The sequence below is a fragment of the Bos taurus genome, chromosome 4, assembly GCF_002263795.3.
Source record: "Bos taurus isolate L1 Dominette 01449 registration number 42190680 breed Hereford chromosome 4, ARS-UCD2.0, whole genome shotgun sequence".
Lineage (NCBI taxonomy): Eukaryota > Metazoa > Chordata > Mammalia > Artiodactyla > Bovidae > Bos > Bos taurus.
Window position 1 is genome coordinate 111,560,940 of NC_037331.1, and position 22,423 is coordinate 111,583,362.

Here is a 22,423-nt window from a genome sequence, read left to right on the forward strand (position 1 = left end):
CCCACAGAGTCCATAAGACTGATCTATACATCAGTGTCTCTTTTGCTGTCTCGTACACAGGGTTTTTGTTACCATCTTTCTAAATTCCATATATATGCGTTAGTATACTGTATTGGTGTTTTTCTTTCTGGCTTACTTCACTCTATATAATAGGTTCCAGTTTCATCCATCTCATTAGAACTGCTTTAACATGAGTCCTTCCAATGAATATTCAGGGTTGATTTCCTTTAGGATAGACTGGTTTGATCTCATTGCTGTCCAAGGGACTCTCAAGAGTCTTATCCAGCACTACTGTTCAAAAGCATCAGTTCTTCAGTGCTCAGCCTTCTTTGTGGTCCAATTCTACATCTGTACATGACTACTGGAAAAACCGTAGCTTTGACTATCCCAACCTTTGTCAGCAAAGTGTTGTTTCTTCTTTTTAAAATGCTATCTAGGTTTGTCATTGCCTTCCTTCCAAGGAACAAACATCTTTTTATTTCATGGCTGCAGTCACCATCCACAGTGATTTTGGAGCCCAAGAAAATAAAGATAACTGTACTGGGATATAACCAAGTTCTTGTGTGGTATGAAGTAGATCGCCACTAGCTTCTAATACTTCATACATTCAAGACAACAGCCCTAGATGAGTTTCTTTAAATCACTTGTCTATGTAACCATCAGCATTTTCACAGGAGGCACTTCCCATCTGACCAGTGAGACTCCATCCAGGATAATCAACCCACATTAAAGCTGCCTATATAGTGTGGTGTGTCTTCTAAAGGTGGCAGACAGTTTGTGAATGGTTTCTGTTGGCTGAAGGACAGATCAGGGCTGGGTAGAACATGTCAACATGTCTCAAGGCTTAATTAACATACCCAATAAAGTAGCCACATAGACAAAATGGCTGGGATAAGGAGGAATAATAAGCAAAGTCATTCCATAGAGCTTCCTAGGTCAAGGAAAACAACTTATTTATGTTTCAAAAAATGCGCTCTACTTTTTTTTTTTAATTTATTTTTGGCTGTGCTGGGTCTTTGATGCTGCACACGGGCTTTCTCTAGTTGCAGTTAGCAGGGACTACTCCCTAGCTGTGGTACACGGGCTTCTCTTTGTGGTGGCTTCTCTTGTTGCAGAGCACAGGCTCTAGGGCTCTAGCACAGGCTTCATTAGTCATGGCTCGTGGGCTCCAGAGCTCAGGCTCAGTAGTTGAGGTGCTTGGGCTTAATTGCCCCACAGCATGTGGGATCTTCCCAGACCAGTTATCTAACCTGTGTCCCCTGTATTGACAGGTGGATTCTTAACCACTAGACTACCAGAGATGTCCTATGCCCTCATTTTATCATTAAAAAAAAATCATCAAATGGGAATGGCTTTGGATTTCAGGAGATATATATGTGAGTTCCTCAAATCCCTCAATCAACAACGACTTTCAGATGTGGCTTTTTAAAATCAAAATAGAAATGATTTTAATGTTAACAAAAGCTCATCCTGAGTATTCAGTCATTTGCAGATTTTCTAGTTGTTCTTTCCTATTAAGGTTTCAGCTGGTAGAGAAAACAGAATTTTATTACCTTAAAGAGTCAGTTGTATTTTTATGTTTGGAGTAATAAACTTAACTGGTTACATGATGGTTTCCTTTTAAACTTCCTGAACAACAATCTGGTGAACAAATTACTTTGTAGATTTCTATGAATACATACAACAGAACTTGCATAAGTTAGGCAAGGCAGGGGAGTAGGAAAAAAGAACAGGATTTGAAGTCCAAAAGGTCTGTATTTGACCCTCCCTCTCTGAGTAAAAGAGTAATGTTGGGCAAATTACTCCCCAAGATCTCAGTTACCTTGTCTGTAAAATTAGGATGCTAGCATCCATCTCAAAAATGTTGCTGTTTAATTAAATTAGATAGTATTTGAAAACTGCCCATTGTGACTGACACATAGCAGGAATTCATGGAAGCCCACTTCCTTGTGGCATGTAAACGTTTATCTGGCTCCAATTCGCAAGTATACTCACTGAATCAACAAACTTTCTGAGAGAGCCTCCTTTCTCTAGATTCTGCAGCCACAACAATGAATTAAAGGCAGTACTTGTCTTCAAGGACCTTATGGTCAAGAATTCTATTTGGCTCTTCAGATCAGCTGAGCAAGCAAGAAAGTATGGGATGTGCAGTGTTAGAGCAAAGAAGAAGCAACTTGCTAAGGCATAAATAGAATCAATAGAATGTTCCTCATATCTGGAACGGGCACAAATTATGTGTGTAAATAAATATACAAATAAACAGATAATATAATTCCTAACAGCCATTTGCTTCATAGCAAACAATGAAGTTCGCAGAGCAGAGATAAAAAGAGGCATTTGATTGGGGACAACCTGACCTTTAAAACTGTCCAAGCAAATGACCAATTGGTCAAAAAATGAAAATATGTCCTGTTTATTAAGCTAATAAGAGGGAGAAAAAGCAGTGGGAATCAAGACCATCTCCTAACCTATAAGTCATTTAATTCTTTTGGACACATTATCCTAAAGGCATCTTATGAGACTTTTGTTAACAAACTTCTGTTTTAACCAATGATTATGTCTCAGCTGATGGAATGGCATTTCTCTCAAGAAACTCACTTTACAAAGGGAATGAGACAAAATTTTTCAACTAAGGAAGGTCAGTGTGGACCAACTAGTTAAAGAATATACTGTTGCTATTAAAAAATTCAAATTCAGTTCAGCTCAATGAAAAAATATTTATTGTTGGAGGTCAGGGGCTGGCCGAGACTACCAGGCAAATTTCACCGTGAAAAGCTCACCCTCTAGTGAGGATCCAGATGTGTAACTAAGACGTTCAGCCTCCCACATCCTTGTCCCTCCTCTCCTTCCCTTTCTCTCCCCTTCCTTCCCTTTCTCTCCCCCTCCTCCTTTCCAGGATGAAAGAGGTCAGATGGACCCCATATATTACCTGCTTATTTGCAGAAATCTTTCTCTGTGGAAATGTTTATGTACATACATGTACAAGGCCTCAAGATGATGCCAAAACCATTTGTGTATATATAAGTATTTGTATCTGTATATACATTTTTTTTTCTAGAAATGGGACAATATTGTTGTGTTAACATTGGTTTCTTGACTTAGCTTGCTCTCAAATGATTCAGGAATTAGTGTTTGTGTGTGAGTGTGTGTGTCTGGAAAAGAAATGGCAACCCACTCCAGTATTCTTGCCTGAAAAATTCCAGACAGAGGAGCCTGGCAATGTGTGTATATATTGTTGCTGTTTAGTCGCTAAGTCATGTCTGACTCATTTTTGATCCCATGGACTGCAGCCTTCCAGGCTCCTCTGTCCATGGAATTTCCCAAGCAAGTACTCTGGAATGGGTTGCAATTTCCTTCTCCAGGGGATCTTCCTGACTCAGGCATCAAACCTGTATCTCCTACATTGGCAGGTGGGTTCTTTACCACTGAGCCACCAGGGAAGCCCATGTCTGGGTATACATATGTGTCTTATATGTATGCGTGTGTTCACAGAAATGTGGTGAAATAGTAAAAGTTAGGGAGTCTGGATATGTGGGATAGGGGAGTTCTTTGTACTAATCTGAAATTTTTCTGTAAATTTGAAATTATTTTGAAGTATCTCATTCTTCTAAATCTTTAAAAACAAGTGACTCAAGACCCTTTGCATCCCCTCTCCTGCCTTCTTTTGCACCCGTTAGCCCACCCTTGACACCGAGTTAGACCCCACTACCTCAGTGGGGTTCCATTGATAACATGGATTAACACCGGTGTCTTCCCAGGAGGTGTTGAAATATACCTGAAAGATAACAACAGGGCCTTTCCGCAGATGATGAGATCAGCGTCTCTGAGACTTGGCCCCAGACGAATCTTTCTAAAGCACAGCAGGCCGCCACACTCGGACAGAAGCTGCAGACCCCACACGGCTGCATTCCTCCTAGCTTTGTTCATCAGGCCCATCTCTTCCTTCCCGGGAGCACCCTGGCCGCCCTGTGCGTCTTACCAAGATGCCCTCGCTTGTCCGGACCCGGCTCAGAGTCCCCTTCTGGGTGCCTCCTCCGGCCCTCCCATCACCCGCCCCAGAGAGAGCCCCGCTCACCTCCTACTGTCCGAGACCCAACACTCCATGATTCTAAACCTCAAGCTCCCTTTCCCTGGTGTGTTTCCTCTGTCTCCCAACCGACTGTGGATCCTTTAGGGGAAAAGTCTGGGTACCTTTGCTCTTGTTATCAGCGTGGGCCTAACACAGAGTAAGATTCCAAGAAATGTTTCAAAGCAAACAAGGCTACACGTATTGGACTGAAGTTATGACAGACAGCTGGGGGTGCTCTTGGAGGAGCTCTGTGCGCGGCATGAGACTCATAGCAAGGAGTGGGCGCGTATCCTGACCAGATCAGTGAGTGAGAACCAGCCTGGAGGTGACAAGGAGGAAGTGGAGGTGAGGACAACAGTCACCCAGCCAGGGGAGACCACAGCAGAGCTCGGGAGATGCACCCAGGAAGGAACAGGGGCAGACAATGAGGGCAGGGCAGGGCAGGGTATTCCAGGGGCTGAGTCAGCGCTGCACAAGCACAACTTAACAACGGTGATTAATGAGTGGACTCCTTTTTATTATTTTCTCCTTAAATTTCTGAGTTGGGGTCATGAAATTTGATTAAAACTATTAACCCTCTCCCCCCGAAAAGTGCATACACATTTGCTCACGTTTGCCTGAAATTTCAGAAGATTCACAGATTCTCTGAAATGGCTCTAGTGACTCCCCACCCAAATGATAGCCCAGATGTTAAGAAAAGGGATGAAATTTAAGTTTAGGAGCGACATGCTCTCCGCTTTCCCCATCCTTGCACTGCACTGCACCCAGAATGATCTTTTAAAACTCCAAAGTAGAGTTTATACAACTCTACTTAAAACCCTTCAGGGCCACCCATTATTTTTCTTTCTTTCTTTCTTTCTTTCTTTCTTTCTTTTTGGCCTTTAATTTTTTGAACTTTTAATTTTCTGCTGGGGTATAGCCAACTGACAATATTGTGAGAATTTCACATCGAAGGGACTCAGCCATACATACACATGTATCCATTCTCCCCCAGACTCCCTTCCCATCCAGGCTGGCAGGTAACATTGAGTTCCATGTGCTGTACTGTAGGTCCTTGTTGGTTATCCATTTAAAATATAGCAGTGTGTCCATGACCATACCAAACTCCCTAACTATCCCTCTCCGCACCACCCCCCACCCCGGCACCCGCAACCACAAGTTTGTTCTCTAAGTCTGCTGCCTGTTACTTTCTATACAAAAGAATCCTCGACATGCCACTCCCTTTTTCACCAGCTTCTTCCAGTCACTTCCCCCTGAATTTTAGCCATCTTGACTAACACTGGTCATCCCAGTTGTTTTTGGTGATTGACTTAAATGTCATTTATAGCCTATTAAATCTCAAAGAGCTGCCTGGCTTAAAAGAAAGCTCTTAATAAATATTTGAAGAAAATATGGAAAAGACTGGGTGCCAGCTGGATCAGTATGGGCTCAATCTTAAAGATGGGCATGTTTTAAAGTCCACAGCAATTCAATGATTTTTCTGACCTGGGTCATAGAGTCAGGTATGGCAGCAACACCAGGACTAAAACCCATAACCTTTTAATTCCTGTCCTCTGCTTGTACCACAGTAATCCCATACACGTGTCTCAGCTGAAATTTGCTGCTGTGGCATCTTCATCTCCCTCGATCTCCCAAAAGCATTCTAACCTGTTAACTGCCACTTATGCCAGTGACGCTTGTTACGGGTTTTAGGAGCACAACCCTGGAAATTCTGGAGGCAGACTGTCTTCCTGTTTAGGACACTAGTAGAGTTGTTCAGTGCTCTTGGCTCTTAAACTCCAAGTGAGATGGCCCCCCGGCTCCTACACAGTCAACTCATAGACCAGATAGTTTATTGATGTGTTTCCAGTAATAAACTTTATACCTGTGTCTCGTGGGAAGCACATGCCAGTCAGGCTAAATGTAGGAGATTTTTTCTTTGGTGTTTTTCTCCTTTGTATGGATTCAGACACTTGAATCTTATTGCATAGAAACTGACCTGGCAGTGACCTGACCTTTAGAAAAAATGGTGGAAAAGTGGCTACAATAGACATGTATGCACCTGGGGAGACAGAATAAGTAGAGGTGAACATTAACCCATCTGGGTCCAATGTCGGTGGCCCAAAATGATTATGGTGAATTGAAGAAAACATCAAACAAACAGAATTTAAAAATTCCAGAGGGAAATTCAGAGTGGTACACTTGGAGAGAAAAAGTAGATTTTGCCAATACAGGGCCAAGAGAAAAACTGGTTGTATTTCAGGATAGTGGGGCCTTGGGAGAAGAACAGGAAGTAAGTTTAAACAGAGCTGCGCCTTGTAGATTGCCCTGGAAGGAGCCAGGCCTGATTCAGGACCAGGATACACATAGAGGGGTGGCAGCCAAGGTCTCCAGGAGCAGAGCTACATAAAATTCATTTCATTTTCTTACTTGATGATTAATTAAAAAACAGTTAATGAGAGCGATCATTCTGAGCAGTGGAATTCAGCCATGAAAGAGTTTAATGACCCTGAGGCTGGGGAGGCAGTGTCTCTGTTCAGCAGAAATTTCCCCTAAATTTTATAGAGGCTGAACAGAGCTTTCCAGATCCAGGGTAGCCGGGATAAGGTAGAAGAGAGCTTTGGAAGGCAGAAAGAAGGAAGCAAATATTAAAGTGTGTTTGTAGCAGGAGATAAAAAGAAGGAAGCCTGCATTTATGGGTTGAATGTATACATCCTGCCCACAGTTTCACATATTGAAGCCCTAAGCCCCAATGCCATGGTTTTGGAGCTGGGGCCATGGTGGTACAGTCAGCCATTTGTGCCTATAGGTTCCACATTCATGGATTCAACCAAACACGGATCAAAAATATTAGGGGAAAAAAATTCCAGAAAGTTCCAAAAAGCAAAACTTGAGTTTGCTGTACACCATCAACACACCACCATTTATATATAACATAACTATAGCATTTACATTAGGTATTATAAGTAACTTAGAGATGATTTAAAGTATTCAGGAATATGCAAATACAATGCCATTTTATTTAAAGGACTTGAGCATCCAAGGATTTTGGTATTGAAGGGGGGCAGTCCTGGAGTTAATCCTCTATGGATTTTGAGTTAGTCATTGCTCACTCAGTCATGTCCAACTCTTTGTGACCCCATGGACTGTAACCTGCCAGGCTCCTCTGTCCATGGGATTCTCCAGCCAATAATAGTAGAATGGGTTGCCATTTCCTACTCCGAGGATCTTCCCGACCTGAGTATCTTATGTCTCCTGCATTGACAGGTGTATTCTTTACCACTAGGGCCACTTGCAAAGCCCATGGATACTGAGGGATGACAATGATTAGTCTTCGATGAGGTCATGAGGGTGGGTCCTTTATAATGGGATTAGTGCCTTTAGAAGAACAGACCTGAGAGCTAGATTTGTCTCTCTCTCCCATGTGTGCACTTGGTAAGAAATTGTACCTACAAGCCAGGAGAACTCTCACCAGGAACAAAATCAGCTGGCACTTTGATCTTGGATTGATAGCCTCTAAATCCGTGAGGGTAGATTTCTGTTTCTGTAGTTTAAGACACACAATTACGGTAATCTGCTCTAGCAGCCTAAGCTAAGACAACTGCCAATATGGAGACTCAGAAAAGCTATTTTGCTGGAATGACTGGGTCGGTGACTGCGGATGGAGGCAGTTCACAGTGGCAGGCAGACCAACTGTGAAGGTCTCTTCCCAGCTCCAGAGTTAGTGACGTCGTAGTGGCAGCTTGCAGTCAGCCAAAGTGGGTGTGTTTACACCGTGGGAACAGGCGAACACCAAACCAGGGCTCCCCCCAGGAGAGCTGCCGGTGTAACCTTTACCAGCACAGCCCTGGATCAGTTAGATGAAAGTTTTGTGGGAACCTGGGCCCCTGGGGTTCTCACATTCACAGTACACCTCAACGTTTGTTGCTGCTGTTGTTTCTGCTTTAATTCCTAATACAGAGTAACACTCTGCAATTATCTCTTCTTATCCATCCAGAGGGATTCAGCATTTGTAGACTCTCCTGGCAAACCATCACTGCAAACGCTGTTTCTGTGGGGAAATAGTTCCAAGTTGCAAGCTACTGACTTTGAAATAAACTTTTGGGAAAGAACCCATCAGTGAGCTGGGGACTTTTTCAATTCTGGATCCTCCTGGGAAAGTTAGAGAACAAAACAAGTCACGTCTATTTTAAAAATACGGGTTGCAAAATTTATCCTAAGTGAAAAGGCAAAAGGAATAGAACTTGGAGGGGAAAAAGATGAGAAACAATTTAATAAGAGGGCTGGGTGCCAGCTGTTTTGTTTATTTGTTTGTTTTTCCTGCTATAAACATCAGGGATTTGGTTGGACAGAGGGAAGAAAACCTGTGTGGTATTTTTCTGGGGTGTATGAATGTGGATTTTATTTTAAATGTTTCCAGACATACTTTCCACATTCAAGGGTAGTTTACATATGATCTGTTTTGAGGACCAAGAAATGGTTAAGACAGAATTACTTGTCTGCTTCAAGGTCTCCATAACCTTTATGAACCTAAACCTACAGATGAGGTACTGTGTTTCAAATTTTTGAGAAGCATAATTCAATAAGTCTTTCATAAGAATCTTAGAATATTAGAATAACTAGACACCAAATTCATCATTTTTTTCCATCCAAAAACATGAGTATCAAAAATTAAACAATCTCATATCAGTATAAACCCTTAAATCAAGCATTCTAAATCAATACTTTCTGATCATTTAATTGGGGAAAAGACGTGATTTGGAGCTTGTGAAGTTAGTGTAATTTTAGTCATTCATTCAGAAGGGATGGGTGTATTATTTTCCTAAATGAAATCACAGTACCCTGATTTGCCATTTCCTTAAAACGATCTGAAACAATGAAATGATCACTATAAATCTGCCACTTGGAACTCTAACTGGTTCTCAGCACCCCCTAGCTGCTCCGACACTCGGGTTACGATGGACACGGTTTCAGAGCAGCTCTTGTAAGTATGGTGTATCCCTTCCTCCAAAACAGATGTGAACTCATAAAGCTTCCTAACAATGACTCCAAAATACGCCAGAAAGTATTCTCGGTGGCATATTTTTTGTTTGTTTATCCAAAATCCCCATCTTGCCCCATTCCCCTTCATGATCTGCCTTGAAATGATCATCGCCATAATAATAATAATAGGTACTATTTATTATGTGCTAATTACTTTATCTTTTGTAATTCTCTCTGTAATTACCTCCCTTTCACATATAAAGGGCTCCCCTCATGGCTCAGACAGTAAAGAATCTGCCTGCAATGAAGGAGACTCGGGTTTGAAGGGAATGGCTACCCACTCCAGTATTCTTGTCTGGAGAATTCCATGGACAGAGGAGCCTGGCAAGCTATAGTCCATGGGGTCGCAAAGAGTCAGACACGACTGAGTGACTAACACTTTCACAAATAAAATCCTGAAACCTAGAGAAGCTGGCTAAATGACTTCTCCTAAAGCCATATAAGCAATTAATGGCAGCACTGGATTTGAACGCAGTTCCCTGTAATTTCAGATCTTGTGGTTTTGAACACGATACCCAAAGCCTCCCAGGGTGTCATCAGGGTTCCGGGACTTTCCTGGGTGAACCTCCAAAGCAACTCCCGTCTTTGCCCATGAGCACCTTGATTTACTGTTAGGGAACAGGGACTTCTGGGGCCAGAGAGTGGGCTGTCGTCTAACACTTGGAAATGAACTGTCCGACGAGACGCATGTACCAACAAAACAGACCTTACTGGGAAGGGGCCCCTGGGCAGACAGAAGCAGGGTCAGGGAACCCAGGACTGCTCCGCCACGTGGCCTGTGGTCTCAGGTTTTATGGTCACGGCGTGAATTCCCAGGTTGTCTCTTGCCAGTCATCTGGCTCGGTCAGTATTTGTTCTGACTAAGGGCCCTCCCTGGTGGCGTGTGCATCGCTCAGCAAGGTGGATTCCAGCAAGAAGGAGTCTGGGAGGCTGCTTGCCTCCTCCCTCTTTCACCCACCCACCCCCGTCCCCACCAAATCCGCCTGGTTAGTTTTCAGGGGCAGCACGGTGTTCCATATCGGGACCTCCTGTTGTGAGACAACTCGGGCAGGTGCGCCTGGCCAAGGCAGGTGGTTTTGGTCAACAGTTCCCTAACAGTCAAGTAGTGAAAGTATGAAAGTGTTAGTTGCTCAGTCGTGTCCGACTCTTTGTGACCTTGTGGACTATAGCCCGCCAGGTTCCTCTGTCCTTGGGATTCTCCAGGCAAGAGTACTGGAGTGGGTTGCCATTTCCTTCTGCAGGGGATCTTCCTGACCCAGTGATGGAACCCAGGTCTCACTTTATTCTCAGCATCACTCTTCAACCTAAATTATTTAGTCTAAGTACTAAATGTGAAGTATTTTTTTTTTCCTGGTATGATTTACATCTCTTAATTTTTATTACAGTTTTAAGGTGACAGATTGCTATACTCTGTTACATGCTTCTTCTATTTTGGTGGGGTGTTCGTGTTGATGAAATAACATCCTTCTGCTTAGACATTTTCCCGGTCTGATCGCCCTCCTGGAGTCGGTCCACCCTCCAGGAACGGCCATCGTGGCCACGACAGAGCTCACCGTCTGCCCAGGTTAAGTTGCAGGTGGTGTCGCCATCCGACTCCTCATCTTGCCATTTCGTCTTTTCTTTTCAACAGACGTGGGTGCGTTTTTTGAAGAGGGGATGTGGCTGCGGTATAACTTCCAGGCGCCGGGGATCGGGACCCGGGATTCCGGCAGCAGATCGGAGAACTCTCCAGACCCGCAGAATGGAGCCCCAGACCTGGCGGGCGAGGAGATCCGCTTCAGCTTCAGCACCACCAAGGCGCCCTGCATCCTCCTCTACGTCAGCTCCTTCACCACCGACTTCCTGGCGGCGCTCGTCAAACCCACCGGTAAGAGCCAGGATCCCTAGCCTTCTGACGTTCAGTGTTGGGGGACAAATGAGCTTATGGTCGGTCTCTAGGAGACAGCTAACCGGCTGTAAGGCACATACACACCAACCCCCAGGAGCCCATTTCCTCTCTGAAAACAGGAGCTCTAAGACCCTTGAAGCTTTACGATCTCTCTCTTACAAAGGAAAATGTTCGGGTGTGTCAAGGAGCACGTGTCTCTCATTTCCCAGGGACACTGAACAGGTTGTAGACATGGAGGCTGCCTCTCTGTGGTCTTGTTCTTTGGTGACGAAAGCTCTGCAGCCTCCCTGGACAGCTTCCAGGGTCATAGCATCTTAAATACCAAGATTTTTCTTCCATAGAATCTAATCAGTTCAGTTCAGTCGCTCAGTCGTGTCCGACTCTTTTTGACCCCATGAATCGCAGCACGCCAGGCCTCCCTGTCCATCACTAACTCCTGGAGTTCATTCAGACTCACGTCCATCGAGTCAGTGATGCCATCCAGCCATCTCATACTCTGTTGTCCCCTTCTCCTCCTGCCCCCAATCCCTCCCAGCATCAGAGTCTTTTCCAGTGAGTCAACTCTTCGCATGAGGTAGCCAAAGTACTGGAGTTTCAGCTTTAGCATCATTCCTTCCAAAGAAATCCCAGGGCTGATCTCCTTCAGAATGGACTGGTTGCATCTCCTTGCAGTCCAAGGGACTCTCAAGAGTCTTCTCCAACACCACAGTTCAAAAGCATCAATTCTTCGGCACTCAGCCTTCTTCACAGTCCAACTCTCATATCCATACATGACCACTGGAAAAACCATAGCCTTGACTAGACGGACCTTTGTTGGCAAAATAATGTCTCTGCTTTTCAATATGCTATCTAGGTTGGTCATAACTTTCCTTCCAAGGAGTAAGCATCTTTTAATTTCATGGCTGCAGTCACCATCTGCAGTGATTTTGGAGCCCCCAAAAATAAAGTCTGACACTGTTTCCACTGTTTTCCCATCTATTTCCCATGAAATGATGGTACCAGATGCCATGATCTTCATTTTCTGAATGTTGGGCTTTAAGCCAACTTTTTCACTCTAATAATGATTCTTATTAACCAGTTCAGCTTGAAAGTGAAAGTCACTCAGTCATGTCCGACTCTTTGCAACTCTGTGGACTATACAGTCCATGGAATTCTCCAGGCCAGAATACTGGAGTGGGTAGCCTTTCCCTTCTCCAGCGGATCTTCCCAATCCAGGGATCAAACCCAAGTCTCCCATACTGCAGCCAGATTCTTTAGGAGCTGAGCCACTAGGTTTGAAAGATAGATGGGGGGAAAAAAAAAGTTCCTTAGGATTTTCCCTTTCAGAAATTAATTCTGAAGAAATAAGCCAAAAATCAGACAAAGATTCAGCATAAAGATGTTCATCATAGTTTATAATGTTATTTATGATAGTAAGAATTGGTGAGGACCTAGAAATTCAATTTTAGTAAAATGGTTAGTCAAAGGGAGTCACTGTTTATGAGATACTATGTATCCATTAAGAAAAATATTTGTGAAGAGTTAAGTAAAGACATGAAAAAGCCTTGACTGTACAATATCAGCCAGGCTCCTCTGTCCATGGAACTCTCCAGACAAGAATACTGGAATGGGTTGTCATGCCCTTCTCCAAAGGATCTTCCCAACCCAGGGATAAAACCCTGGTCTCACACATTGCAGGCAGATTCTTAACCATCTGAGCTACCAGAGCAGCCCCAATATTGATTTAGCTCTATAAAAAGATGGATAGAAAAAAAGACAATGATGTGAGCACAAAGTATGTCTGTTTCAATAGCTGACTTGTTTCTCCCAGGTAATACTTTCTACGTATGTGAGATGCTCTTAATAAGCAACTGCCACTGTTCTCACCAGAGAAAAACAGTGAGTAAAATCAGGAAGTAAAGAAGCAGAAAAGCATGCAATTCCTGCTCTCCAGGATTTCACACATTCTTTCTTCTGCATCAGATTAAATCGCTGTTTAATCCACTGGCGTTCTCCACCCTCATGTCCCAAGCTCTCCTTGGTGGGCAGGGAGGCTGCCTCTCAGCTCTAGCTCTTCAAGAATGTCATGAACACGCCCCAGTAGACACTGTACTGTCTGCTTCTCAAGCTACTGCTGCGTTCCCATCTAGTCCCAACCCTCTCCAGTAACTCCTGCCCCACAGCCTACACCAGGCCCTGCAAGCACTCACGTGTGTGTTTATGGGCGTTCGTCACATGCAAAGGCTTTGACTGATGTTTCCATATTAATGACTCCCATGTAAGGAAGCCCAAAGCTATATTGTGTTTCAAATGCATGAATTCCCAAGAGCACACCCTCTTCCTGCAGGTGATAGAGTGGAGTACAGAGAGGTTCAGTTATTTGCACACTTGGCCAGTGATGGCACAACCAACTGGTGTTCCTAAACCCGGATCCAGAGTTCTCCAGCGCTCTTTCTCTGCTGCAGAGATCTCTAGAACACACAGGGCATTTGCAAAGTATAGACAGTCAACTTCTCTTGAGGGGTTGCAAGGCCATCCTCAATTGTTGCTGGAAATTGGCTTTTTCACACTCCAAATACTGCATATTTTATGAATTGAGATTTGAAGCCGGACAAATTTGAGGAACTCATTCAGGAAAAAGAAATCGATAAGGACTAAGCCAAAATATCCAAACAAGAAAGTAATAAATAAAATAAGAAGTCTTAACTAAATGCCCTTGCATCTCTCAAACTTGACATGTTGGGAGCTGCATTGCTCTCAATGCTCCTGGAACCTGCCTGCCCCCCTGGTCCTGATGGTACTGCTGCATCTCAGACATGGAACACACAGCCTGGTGTCATCATGACCACTCTGTCCTTCCCCCTCCTGTGGGTCTATTCCCAATGAGTCCTGTGGGTCCTGTTCTAACCGTGTCCTTCCGGAGCGGCCCCTCCTTCGCTTCCCCACTGCTATCCTCCTGGCAAATGTCTTCTGATTCAGTGCTTCCCAACCCGTGTCACGGCACACATGGCACGTATGTGAATGGCACCTGGGCAGATGGATGAGGTTGTATTTGGGAGGCCACCTGCCCAGGGGCTCCAGCCACCCTCTCCTCCTGCAAGTCCGCCAAGGCCTAAGGGGAGCCTGCTTCTGGTACCCTGGGGCCCCTCCTCGGGGTAGATACACCTCAACACATGTCCAGGAGGCTCTGTTCCCACCATCACTCTGCTCCCGGCCACCCCATCCTCCTCAGCCAGAAAAGGTCTTCCTTCACACACAGCACCCCTACCAAACAGGAGCCACAGGAGGGGTCCCTAGTCCCCCCACCTTCCATCAGGACCCACCAGGCTCCTGGGTGAGAGCTCAGGGTGCAGAACCAGAATGTCTGGATTTTAATTCTGCTCCTGTGTTTGCAGACTGTTGGGTCTGGAATAGTCAAAAGCCACACCGAGCCTCAGTTTCCTCATCTGTAACACAGTGACTCCCCCAGAGCAGTGTTGTGAAAGTCAAATGAGTTATTGAGTGTAATGCACTGTACACATGCGTGCATAGTAGATCCTAAAGGAAATCAACCCTTAATGTTCATTGGAAGGACTGATGCTAAAGCTGATGCTCCAATACTTTGGCCACATGATGTGAAGAACTGATTCATTGGAAAAAGACCCTGTTGCTAAGAAAGATTGAGGGCAGGAGGAGAAGGGGACGACAGGGGATGAGACGATTGGATGGTAATCACCAACTCAATGGACTTGAGTTTGAGCAAACTCCAGGAGACAGCGAAGGACAGGCAAGCCTTTTGTGCTATAGTCTATGGGGTTGCAAAGAGTTGGACACGGCTTAACCACTGAACAACAATAATACACACACACACGTTTGTGTGTGTGTGTGTGTGTCTGTGCGTGTGTTAGCAGTAGTTATCCAGAGCCCACTGATTGAATCTACAGTTTCCAACATATTGAGGCCACACGTCCCTACACTTCCTTTTCCGGGAACTCTCTACTCCGCAAGCACCCCAGGGATGTTTGCCCAGGTGCCCACTCCATTTCCCTTGTCTGGAAAAGCTCCATCTTCCTCTGTAGCTTCCTACCTGCCTTTCATTCTGGACTCAGATCAAGTCTCGCCTCTTTTCCATGACCGCGCCTTCCTTTCAACTTCGATCACGCTTACTTTCGCTGTCATTTGTTGGCTTTCAGTGGTCTGTGTGGTTTCCCGTCTCTGTTATACATGTGTCCTGTCTTCCCAGCGAGATGAAAGGCCCTAGAGCAGGTGCTCTGTGAGTGTTTGCTGATGGCAGTGATGATGGCCAGGGGAGAATAAATCTGTTAGGCACATTATTTGCTGCAGCCAATAAAAGAGCATTCCCTTATAACTGCTTTAATTCACTCGGGAGATAAACGTGAGCTGCAGAAAGTGAAGTGTCTCTCCATCTTAATAATATTTTATTTTAATGAACAAATATTAATATTCTCCTTCCCATCATTTAGTGGTTCTCTTGTGCCATTATTTGAAAGAAATAAATATATTATTTAAATTTTATTACTCCAGAATATTGCCATTCCTGTTTATAGATGTTCACTATATATAAATTTTAAAGTCTGACTCATCTTTTTCCTCAAAGCAAATCATTCCCAATGCCATTAAGCAAAGCAGTTAGAGAAATTTTAAATCGTTTTTACAAAGTCCAAGAAAGCCAGAAAGAGAGAAAATAATGAAAACAACTTAATACTGATTTTAATGAGCTGGAAAACATAAAGGGATCAATGACAAAGAGACAGTAGGGAAAAAAATGTCCAGAGTTTTGTTGTTTTGTGTGTGTGTTTGGTTTTTGGGGGTTTTTTTGCGGGGGGGATAATTACTGGTTCCTCTGACTTTTAGCCTCAAAGGCAGAGCCCTCTCTTACTTCTCTTTGTATCCCCAGATCAGGCACGACCTGGACTGTACTAGGGGTTAGAGGTGGGTGTCTGTCTTAGAAGTGGACTCCACACCAGCCAGGCAGTCCACATCTGGACCTTTAAGACTTGGTTCCATGGTGCTTTGCACAGGGCATTAAATAAGTATACTCTAAGGAAATGAATGCTTAAATGATGAATGAACACAGCTATATGTTTTTAAAACTGGAGATATATATATGTGTGTATGGAGTCTAAAATATGGTACCGATGAACCTATTTGCATGGCAGCAATAGACATGCAGATACAGAGAACAGGCTTGTGGACACAGCAGGGGAGGGACAGGATTGGATGAACTGAGAGTGTAGCATTGAAACATATACACTGCTGCTGCTGCTGCTGCTGCTAAATCGCTTCAGTGTCTGACTCTGTGCGACCCCCTAGACGGCAGCCCACCAGACTCTGCCGGCCCTGGGATTCTCCAGGCAAGAACCCTGGAGTGGGTTGCCATTTCCTTCTCCAATGCATGAAAGTGAAAAGTGAAAGTGAAGTCGCTCAGTCATGTCTGACTCTTCGAGACCTCATGGACTGCAGCCTACCAGGCTCCCCCGTCCATGGGATTTTCCAGGCAACAGTACTGGAGTGGGGTGCCATTGCCTTCTCCGAACATATACACTACTGTATGTAAAATAGACAGCCAGTGGGAAGTTCCTGTATAACACAGGGAGCTCAACCCAGTGCCCTGTGACAACCTAGAGTGGGATGGGGTCTAGGCAGGGAGGGAGGGTTGGACATATGTATACCTGTGGCTGATTCATGTTGAAATATGGCAGAAATCAGTACAACATTGTAAAGCAATTATCCTCCAATTAAAAATTTAAAAATAAATGTCACCAGTAAAAAAAAAAAAAAAAACAAGAAAGAAAGCTGGCTGTGATCATACTAAGTCAGAACACCAGAAGTAAAGTGGAAAATAAAAACTGAAGACAGTCGACTTTTTTCCTGCATATAGCCAAACAACTTTCCTAACCATCTCCTTCACTGCCAAACAATAGATTATTTGTAATGCTATTACAGTAAAGAAAAAATAGGGTAAAAGCCCTGAGTGGTGGGGAGAGAAGCAGCTCAGGGAAAAAGGAGTGGCATGTTCAAAGGTCCTGAGGAAGGAAGAAGAGTTGTATTTTCTAGGGAATAAGCCAAGTGCAAGGGAGCCTGAATGTAAAAGTGAAAGGGTAACTGACTTGATTTTAAAACAAAGTAACTGGCAACCTTTCAGGCAGGACATCATCAGCTATATTAAAAATGTATGTCTTTATCCTGTAAGCAACTGGAACATTTGAAGAGCTTTATGTGAACCATACAACTAATTAATTATGCATTTTGAAAAGATTACTCTGCAAAGAAAACATGGGAAAGAAGAAGAAGCAGGGAAACCATGATTCATTCCCTCAGTGAGTATTTATTCAGCACCTACTGTGTGGAGAAGGAAATGGCAACCCACTCCAGTATTCGTGCCTGGAAAATCCCATGGATAGAGGAGCTTGGCGGGCTACGGTCCATGGGGTTGCAAAGAGTCAGACACGACTGAGCACCTAACACACACACTGTGTGTCAGGCATTATTCTAGACATTGGGAATTAAGTCATGAGGAATATAAACAGGGATTTCCCTGGTGAGCCAGTGGCTAACACTCCAATCTACCAATGCAGGAGTCCAGGTTTGATTCCTGGTCAGCAAATTAGATCCCACATGCTGCAACTCAGACCTGGAACAGCCAAATAAATAACTAAAGAGTAAAATATTTTTAAAAAAATATATATCAGCCAAAGTTCTTACTCTTATGGAGCTTGCTTTTGAACGGAAGAAGACAGACAATAAATAAATGAAGTGCTCTTCTGTAGTATGTTGTATGGAAAGAACTGTCATGGGGGAAAATAAAGCAGAAAAGGAGTGGGGGGCGCCTGGTCAAGGGAAAGCAGTAGGTAAATTGTGCTTTTGAGAAGATAATATTTAAACAGGACCTAAAGGGAGTGAGGGCTCATCCGTGCAGGTAGATAGCTGGAAAATGAGGGCCCCGGGCAGAAGAACCAGCAGGTGCAAAGGCTGTGAGGCAGGAACATGCTGCCATCTGTGGAGAGAGCAGAGAAGCCTGTGTGGTCAGGTGATGAGTGAGCGAGGAGGAGAATAATGAGAGGCTGAGTCAGAGACAATGGGGACGATCACAAAGGGCCTGGCTGGCCAGGATGAAGACTCAGAGTGAGACTGTTGTTGTCATTCAGTCACTAAGCCGTGTCCAATTCTTTGGGACCCCCTGAACTGTAATACACCAGGTTCTCCCATCCTTCACTATCTCCTGGAGTTTGCTCAAACTCATGTCTGTTGAGTCGGTGATGCCATCCAACCATCTCATCCTCTGTTGCCCCTCTTCACTTCCTGCCTTCAATTTTTCCAGCTTTAGGGTCTTTTCCAACGTGTAGGCACTTTTCATCAGGTGGCCAAAGTATTGGAGGTTCAGCATCAGTCCTTCCAATGAATATTCAGGGTTGATTTCCTTTAGGATTAACTGGTTTGATCTCCTTGCAGTCCAAGGGACTGCCCAGAGTCTTCTCCAGCACCACAATTGGAAAGCATCAATTCTTTTGCGCTCAGCCTTCTTTATGGGATAGGAAGCCAAGGAAGGTTCCTGAGCAGAGGGCAGCTCTGCCTTCCATCTGCAGACTAGGGATGGAGACTAGGAGACTCGACTGGGCTGGGGAGACATGGTGGAAGGGCAGAGGCAAGCAGGTTCATTAGTATGAAGGCTCGTACAGTAATCCGGGCAAAAGACAAGGGTGGCTTGGTCCAGGGATAGAAACTGAGGTGATGAAAAAGGTAAGATTCAGGGCATGTTTTAAAGACAGAACCAAGGAGCTTTGCTGACAGATCATACTGTAATACAGGAGCAAGAGGGGAGTCAGGGTTTTTAGGTGGAAATAGCAGGAAGGATAAAGTGTCCATTAACTGAAATGTGGGGAAATGGGTTGAGTTAGTTTTAGGAGAGGAAGTTCAAGAGTTTGGTTTCTCGTATGTATCTGAGGTTCCAGTGAGACATCTCCGTTAATGTATGAGTAGTAAGAGAGCAGAGAAAGAGGGGACTCGCCCGAGAGTGAAGTGGGGTGAAGAGTGGCCACGTTTGAAGGAGAGACTGCCATGGGTCACGTGATCCAAGCAGACGCGGATGCAGGTGCAGTCCAGGTGACAGCCGTCAGGTCACTGATGGGAGTGGCCGGCACAGAGGCCAGGGCAGGCGCTCTGTGTGGAGGGGCGGGCTCCCGAGGGAGCCACACCAGGCGCTCTAGGTGCTGTGGGGGCCCTGCAGCTGTGGAGATGGGGCAGAGTGGGTGAACTTAGACACGTTTAGGAAACAGAAGTCTGCAGTACTTGGTTGAAATGCTATAAAGCAATCTAGGGTCAGGTGTTAAGAGAGGCCTCAGAAACAGTGAAGGCTTGTTCAGATTTGTTCAGGAGCAAAAGAATAGGAAATGCAAGTAATTCATGATTGGTCTGATGGATGTTTCTTTCAATTCCAGGGACATAGTTCCATATTTTAAAGAACACATGTAAGGCTAAGGAACGGCAGTGTTCAGAATCAATTGCATTGGTTTACATCCATATAAGGGACTTTTCTGGTGGCTTAGACGGTAAAGAGTCTGCCTACAATCCGGGAGACCTGGGTTCAATCCTTGGGTTGGGAGATCCTCTGGAGAAGGAAATGGCAACCCACTCCAGTATTCTTGCCTGGAAAACCCCATGGGCAGAGGAGCCTGGTAGGCTACAGTCCATGGGGTTGCAAAGAGTCGGACACGACTAAGTGACTTCACTTTCAATTTTCACTTTCACATCCATATAAGGGTGTGAGAATTACCTGAAAGGAGATCTGGCCAAATATTCAGAGTAGTTATCTCTGAATGATGGTGTTCCCAGTGACTTTCTTTTTTATTTTTTCTGTTAACTTCCTAAGTTTTAATTAGCCTGTGCTGTTTCACAACTTAAAATCAGAATATCAGTTTTGTTCCTCTGGAAGGGAAATGAAAGAGGCAAGGAAGAATCTCTGAAGTGATATACAGTTAGCCACACTCTTGCTAAATTACTGGCTCCATTTTTAAGCTCTGAGATATCAAAAGCTATTAGCACGAAGATTCCAATTTGAGTGGAAAAATGAGATAAAAAGTTGATGCCTTTAAATAATCATAAATAAGAAATAAAAGCTACATTTGCTGTACAGATTAATTAAAAGCAGGACCTAGAATATTATATTAGTCTTTCTGAATATTGCTTGCCATCAGGGGGAAGCAAGAAAGAGGATAAAAAGAATAATTTGTTGAGGCAAAGTGCATGACAGCTGAGAGGCAGTGAGGACCCATCTTTTTATTGATTTGCGTTTGGATTGATGAGGTCTCTAACCTAGAATAAAATCCTCTGCTCTATTTTCTTGGTCTCAGTGAAGCCACCCAAAGTGCCGTGTATTTATCTTTTGTAAATTATGTTTATTTTTAATACTCTGTGCTCATGATTCTTTTATATGGTGAATGTCACACTTTGCTGATGGCATGAGACCACCCTGGCATCCTGTGTTTATATTTTATTTTACAGAGTATTCTGTGGGGCCTGTCTCCACGGCCCTGTATTGTGTATATGTTCTCAGACACAATCCACGCTTGGACCATTTATACCGTTTGCTGCTTCAACTTGGAGATGATGGTCACGGATGGCCCATAATTGGTAGACTGTCAACATGCGTGAGCCTGGTGCCGTGAACCTTTATGGATTAGTGCACCTCTGAGCTAGGGGCTCAGAATGCAGAACGGCAATCGTGTTGATGGACATCGAAGCCGCGTTTAGTGGAAACAAGACCCCAGGGCTGGGGGCGTGACATTAATATGAAATCCAGGGCAGAGAAACGACTGAGTCTCTTTCCTTTTCTCTATGCAGGAAGCCTCCAGGTCCGGTACAACCTGGGTGGCACCCGGGAGCCCTATAACATTGACGTGGACCACCGGAGCATGGCTAACGGCCAGCCCCACAGCGTTAACATCACCCGTCGTGAGAGGACCATCACTCTCAAGGTACGCACGTGTTACTCCTCTGTCATCTGTCATACTGTGTTGCGGTCTCTGCCCGCTGTCGCACTTGAGTGAGTGCTCCGTCACTCAGTCATGTCCAACTCTTTGCGACCCCAAGGACGGCAGCCCGCCAGGCTCCTCTGTCCATGGGATCCTCCAAGCAAGAATGCCAGAGTGGTTGCCATTTCCTTCTCCCTCTGTCATACGTGGCTGTTGTTGGGGTTTTTTTGTTTGTTTGTTTTCAGTTTGGTTTTGGGTGGTTGGAGCAGGTGGAAGAGATGCTTCTAATACATTCTTCTACAAATTGCTAACCAGTGATGTAGAAAGATATGCAGTTGGTACAGGAAAGACAATGATGGTATTGATGGAGAAGAGATTTCTTGGGAGAAGGTAGAATAAATGTTTGCTCCATATATTCTTCGTAGCTTTTCCTGTGTATAGACCTGCACATCTATCAGCCTTCTGCTTTTATCCATTGCAGCATCTTTACCCTCCATGGTCTCAGATGTCTGAGGCTTATCACGTTTCCCAGCAAAGGTTATTTTGGTTTATCTGACCTACTTCCTTCACAACTCTAGCGCAGTGTGAATAACTGTTTTTTTTTTCCTTCTATAGATGCTTTGCCTTAAACATCTTCTGTACACATACCTTTCCCAGCATCTCAGACTCTGGTTGTGGGCTTTTTGTACACAAAGGGATAGTTTTATTATGACACTCAAATTTTATTTCAGGTTCATTGATTGTCCCTCCCCCCCCACACCACCACTGATTTTTACAATGAAGAAGCCAGCCTGGGAGACACCATGAATCAAACATGACATGAGGTCTCCCCGGGAACTGAGCCAAAGATCAAGGCTGGAACTGTCACTGCGTTCTCTAGAAGGAGTTCAAAATAGATACCTGTCAGGAAGAAGAACGGCAGGGGGATGCTGTTTTGTCAGCCGAGCGGAGTGCCTTTTGGCAGGGGCTCAGCAGCCTCTCCGACCTCATTCGGATTCAGCTCGTTGCCGTGGGAAGTTCAGGTTGCAAAGAATCAGCACAGGCCCCATCTCTTTTTGAGCCCTGGTGAATGTCAAATTCATAACTCGATATGGAGTTTACACTTGGCCTTTAGCAGGAAATGCTAGAGAGCGTTTTCAGGAGAGGCCTTTCCTAGGAAAATGACAACGTGCAGAAGCAGCTTATTGTGCAGTCAATCAGATGGAGTGTAAATAAGGTTCTCTCTTAGTGACGGACAGTCGCTGAGCCCAGCGCAGTTCTTCACACACGAGAGGTGCTACAGATTACTTACAGAGTAAACTGCCCCCATCCTTCACCACAAACTCAAGTCTGATTCAGAAGAGACAGCAAGTTCAGGGTTAGTATGGTTTATACCATTATAGGATACAAATGTTTTAATACCATCTACCAACATTGTGTTTACTGGATTTTGATTAGACTCATTCACTTAGTTTAAACTATGCCATCTGTCACCCCTCTCAAAGAAAGTGATTC

The 22,423-nt window shown here is 44.4% G+C and overlaps 1 protein-coding gene across 1 annotated transcript in view; it reads left to right on the top strand.

Annotated features, from left to right (window-relative positions):
* CNTNAP2 (contactin associated protein 2) overlaps positions 1–22,423 on the top strand; it is a 2,325,432-nt gene that overhangs the window by 2,135,353 nt on the left and 167,656 nt on the right. Inside the window, exons 20-21 of the mRNA XM_024991213.2 lie at positions 10,722–10,958; positions 20,799–20,932. Coding sequence (XP_024846981.1) covers positions 10,722–10,958; positions 20,799–20,932 — 371 coding nt within the window. The remainder of the gene's footprint in view (positions 1–10,721; positions 10,959–20,798; positions 20,933–22,423) is intronic.